Below are 5,559 nucleotides of genomic sequence, written 5' to 3'. Positions count from 1 at the left end.
ATACTGAAAAATTTATTATTTAGTGTTTAATCTCCTACATTTTCCTTTCTCCATGTATATTTTTAGATATTTATCCTACAAAACTTGTGAATTTTGTTCTTCTTGTTCTTGTAAGACTAAATATACATTAATACTTATATTATTTAGTTTTGTTATTGTTTTTTTTTTTTTCGCGACTTCCTCTTTTGTCATATTCTTCTGATCAATTATCTATTAAATTATCAAAAATACTTTCACATTCAAGTCAATATCTGATTAAGACATGATTTAAGAAATACAGTAGATTCAAAAATATACCATTTTTATAGGTCATTAAATGAATTTTTACCTTAATGATAATCTAATAATAACCCAATTATCTTTTAATCTTGTTTAATATGATAATCCCATAATTAATTGTCACATTGTCTTTTTTGAAACTGATCGGTCATGAGACTTGGAGCCTACCGGTATGAAGTTTAAACACCGATCCGTATGGTTCTCTCATTTCCTATTTCACGTGATATGTACACTCCTAATTTTGTAGAACATGTTATATTATCAAAAACTTGCATATCATACTCATAAGTTCTTAAGAACACTGTAAATTTAATAAGTCTCAAATTAATCTTGTTTTGTGAGTGTTTGAATAACATACAACCTTGTTCTGAACGGCTGAACAAAGAAAGAGATACAACTGAGCATTATATAACATACAACCTTGTTCAACAAATCAAATCCTTACAAAGGTGCAAGAATAATTCAAACGACACAAAATTTAACACTATATTTTATAATAATTCCACGTACACCCAAGTATTCAGATTCAAAATCTGAGGTCTGGTGCATGAACCTTGTTCTGATATTTCAGTCTCTCAGCACAATGAATGTAACCACAAAGACACTATAATTTTAAATAGTCCTTACCTGATAGCAGAGCAGCATATGATAACTGTATGAAAGCAATAACTTCATTTTCATACCAAACATACACAGCAATACACAAGCATACTATAAACAAGTAAACAACACATTATTCTCTTGTTCTCTTCTGCATCGGAAAAGCGCAGATCAACACACAAAAGGAGCATCAACATGGTGATCACTGCAGTAGAGTCCCGGTTTTTGAGTGAAACCGGTTTTCTTGAGCTTCTCTCGTGCCCTCTGAACAAGTTCGTGGTTTGTGATTGCACCATCACTCTCCTTAAGTATTTCCTGTATTGCATTGCTGAAAGCTCCATAAGCACCGGCAGCGTTTCCCGAAGGACTTGCATCTGCAGAAGTTTGGTCACTCTGACATCCACTCATCATAATCCCACCATCCGGAAGGCTGTGTTTGGATGATCCAGCATATGCCTCCTGCTTACTTTCCACACGTGTCTCCAGTGCAGGCTTGGCGTATCCCTCATCATCATCAAGCTTATGCTTGAGAAACTCTTGGGCAAGACCACCCACAAACCCCAATATTCCACCCCCACCTTCACCACCTCCTTGTTGGAGTTTATTCAAAATGACATTCATGAACTTCTTCACTTTAGGACTAGAATCTTCCCCAAAGACATCGAAAAGGGTAGGTCTGAGTTTCCCAACATCAATGTCATCTTTCCCAGTTTTCTGCTTTAGTATATCAATGAGGGTTGAAAGGGGCAGAGATCTATTCTTTACATAGCCATAGTCCCCATGTGGAAGATCGATATCCCTATCGTCAGCCTCATCACCATCATCCCTGTCTCTGTGATGGCGCAAACCTGAAGGGATATGGAATCCGCGAGACTCAATGGCATCTTCCACCTTCCGATGGAGAAAATTTGAAAATCCAAAGCCAGAGCCAGAGCCAGACTGAGACTCTTCCTCCTCTCCCTTTGTACTCTCTCCTATCTGCTCCTTAGCTTCTTCAAGTAGGCCACCACTGTGGCAAGAATCAGACACAATTGTGATCCTGACCCCTCTGGGAATCCCATCCACAAACTCCCTGAAATCATCATCTGTTTTCACAGACATACACAAATGGCCTGTTACTTCCCACGAAAAAATCATGCCGATGAAACAATCTTTCATCTCAAACATAACAATTTACTTCTACTATGTTTGAATTAAGTAGCTATTAACATAAGAATCATCATCAGTTTTCAAGAAATTCCCTGAATCATCACCTGTTTGCACTGACCTACACAGATAGTTTATCACACACTCAAGTAAATCAAGCCAATGCATCAATGGTGTACCGAAAAACACGAAAATACTACTGCCATTATTTCACAATTAAGTTGGAATTACTCAAACAAACACAGCATGAACATAGGGCTAAAGAAAAAACACGGATCGGCTCATTTTACTAACTAAACAGATCCATCTGTTTTCCATTTCTGACCATGGTAGACCAAATTTGGTCTCAACTTTGCAGGATACTCGACAAACGTAATCACCACCCATTAAAGTAAAAGGAGTAATAAATCAATTTAATCTATGAAATTACAAGCATCAGTAAGAAGCGTTTAATTTTCATATACTAGCAATATAATCTATAAAATTATATCGTCAATCGGTCAGAAATCATCTTCGATATGGTCGCAGAGTAATTATCACAAAATCCTAGTAATTGTAATTATAAAGTATTTTATAATTGGATCATATATAGGAAAAACTTCACATTGTCTATGTATGGGTGACATCACTCTGGAAGAATTTAATTTCCATAACTAATAAAATATAGCACATGATAGATAGTAATTGCTAACGTGAATAAAGTTGTCATGTTTGACCAATTGTTCAGGACATTGCAAAATCAATGCATAGATTGCTTACTTAAGGACTGAGTGTTTATTTGGATACAAAACTTAAAAAGTATTTCTTGAAGTTTCTGAAAACTTCTCTAACGAGGAAAAGTCCCAATTATCTTCAACAAAAAAATCTAAAACAATTCTAACTTTTATCTAAAAAAGTGTTTTAATCATTTTAAAAATTAATACAAGGGGATGATTTCCTATTGGTTCATAGTGTAAACAGATAGAAAAATTCTATATAAATCGAATGCACTAATTGGTGCTTTCCACTTCATCAACCGTTTATAAAATCAAACATCCCCAAAATGGTGTCACAAGTCTACACTCATTTCACGCGCATACAATCAGATCTAGGTCAACTTTTCCTTCATCTCAAAACCCAGAAAACCAAAAGAAAACAGACAACTAATTAATTCCAACAATTTTTTGAGACAACTACGAAAATTAAATTATGTCAATGATCAATAAATAATACACTACTATAATCAATTGCAATCAGAATAATTTTTGTTTCGATCAATTCGGCAAAAGAGTTACCTAAAACACAATTTTGTTTTGAAGTAACATAAATTCCGCTTCTACATACACAAAATAGGAATCATAAATCACAGATTTTCAGATTAAAAAAACAATTAACTTTTTCAAATTTTCTTTTTCACAAAATTTCAAGCATTGCTAGTTTTATATTTTAATTTTTACCTCAAAAGTTGAAACCGAGAAAAATAATATTCCCCAATCATGTCCAAACCAAAAGAAAAACCCATCCCGAAAAAAGCGATCACAACCACACAGCAAAAAGCCAGAAAAGAACAAAACAAAGAGTTAAAAACGGATCCAGACAGTAACCAACCAGTGATGAGGTTCATATCAGAAGGAACAATGCATTCATCATATCCAGTGTCATCATCCTCTCCCGTTTCCGCAGGAAGCCGCGTTCCGTGTCCGCTGTAGTGCACGAACAGCACGTCTCCGGGCTCCGCCGATCGGACCAGCGAGGTCAACGCCGACCGGATGTTCTTCCCCGTGGGCTCCGTGTACGATTTGTCCGTGTCGATCAACACGGTGATGTTGTCTTCGGAGAAGCCGTAACGCTCGACGAGGCACTGGCGCATCCGCCACACGTCGTTTATGCAACCTTTGAGCTCCGCCTTGGTGCCCGGGTAGTTGATTCCGATCAACACTGCCTTTTTCGTCATTGAAACGTTCTCTCTCTCTTTCTCTTTCTCTCTCTCTCTCTCTGATCCACCAGTGTGAGTGTTACCCTTTATCTTGCGCGTTTTTCTACCTGAACGATAACGAAGACAAAGGGTGTTTCCGGTATACGATAACGTATCTACTATTTTCGCCTTAATTACATTGTTTAGTAACGGTTTAACTTAACCATGTAAGAAAGTTATAATTATGATTAAAGTCTTGCTAGTATATTTATAATTGAGTGTTATCTTTCATATTTATTTTATTTTTTAGAATTTAATTTAAAAGTTTTAATACGATAAAACTTGGGAATTAATACTTAGTTCCTAATAAAAATTTCTTTTACCAAAAAAGTTAGTTTTCAAATAGAATGTTACTTTAAATCCAATAATCATAAATTACTTAAAAGTTAAGATTCAACATAATTTAAATACATTTATTTTAATATGCCTTTTATTTTCCGTATTTATATTAACTGTTTAATATATTTTTAAAATTCTTTACTTAATATTATCTTAATATTTAGTATTTATTAGAATAAGTTAATATAATTTCTTTCTATTAACATTTGTTTGAGTGAGATAATTTGATAGTGATATATTTCTTCTTCTTTTTTTATTAGAAAGAGTGTTCATACTCCCAAATCTTTTAATAACACTAACATTAATATAATAGATCACATTAAGTCTTTCTCATAAACTAAAACAAAAATATTAAACAATTTGTCACAAATATAATAATTAAAAGAAGTTGCATAAAACCTTTAATAAAAATAATTTTATTAAATCATTTAATTATAAAATTTAGAATTTGTATAAATATTTATTTGATTAATAAGAAAAATTATAATATTAGTTAAAATTAAATATATTTTCGGTACTTATTCTTTTATTCTTTTATGTAGAATTAAAATTCGTCATCTGAAACTTTAATATAGTTTAGTTTTACATTTTAATATAGTTTGGTTTCAATTTTTAAAAATAATACATATAATCCTTTTAACCAATTTAATTGAACTTTTTCAATACGCAAATCAATCTTTCAAGTTGCGTGTAACCTGACAGTTTGACACGTTCTTTCTCAAATACTAATATGACATATTGATTAGTACTTGAAAAAAAAATTAACGACATCAAATTAAAAAACTTGAAAAAAAAATTAACGACATCAGATAAAAAAATTTATATGCATTATTTTTAAAGTTTAGATTCAAAATATATCAAAATTTTGAATATGAACGAATTATAATTCTACGTTTAAATTTAGATATTCTCTAACAATTTTGGTCATTGTCATTATAACTACCATATCAATAATATCAATATTTAGAAATTATGATATTTAAATATGAATCGTTTTGTTATATCAAACGTTAAAATTATAGTAAATAATAAGCTAAATTATGTAAAGGTACTTTAACGTTTAGATTAAATCTCGATTGTTTATCTTTTGAAATATTTAATGTTTTCTTTTATTTGTTTAAAAAGGAGAAAACTATGTTTTTCAAATTTTATTTTAAACACTAACAAAAAGTTGCCTAGTCTTCGATAGTTGCAATTTTGTCTAAGTTTCACTCTTGACGGTTTATGAAACCTCGTGTATT

The 5,559-nt window shown here is 32.1% G+C and overlaps 1 protein-coding gene across 1 annotated transcript; it reads right to left on the bottom strand.

Annotated features, from left to right (window-relative positions):
• Positions 1–740: 740 nt before the first annotated feature.
• Positions 741–4,027, bottom strand: LOC114169553 (metacaspase-5-like). Its single transcript, XM_028054754.2, has 2 exons — positions 3,613–4,027; positions 741–1,964 (listed from the first exon to the last, which is right to left on the bottom strand). Exons 1-2 carry the CDS (start codon positions 3,956–3,958, stop codon positions 1,051–1,053), a joined length of 1,260 nt encoding a protein of 419 aa, XP_027910555.2. The 5' UTR covers positions 3,959–4,027; the 3' UTR covers positions 741–1,050.
• Positions 4,028–5,559: the final 1,532 nt, after the last annotated feature.

Source organism: Vigna unguiculata, chromosome 11, assembly GCF_037176805.1.
Source record: "Vigna unguiculata cultivar grain cowpea cultivar isolate G323 ecotype 2 chromosome 11, ASM3717680v1, whole genome shotgun sequence".
NCBI lineage: Eukaryota > Viridiplantae > Streptophyta > Magnoliopsida > Fabales > Fabaceae > Vigna > Vigna unguiculata.
Note: the sequence above shows the minus strand (reverse complement) of the source record. Positions and strands in the feature narration are given on the sequence as shown.

Coding starts and splice junctions, on each gene's coding strand:
- LOC114169553 (XM_028054754.2), bottom strand. CDS start 3,958: ATGACGAAAAAGGCAGTGTTGATCGGAATCAACTACCCGGGCACCAAG. Junction 1,965..3,612: donor TGATATGAACCTCATCACTG/GTTGGTTACTGT, acceptor CTGTGAAAACAG/ATGATGATTTCAGGGAGTTT.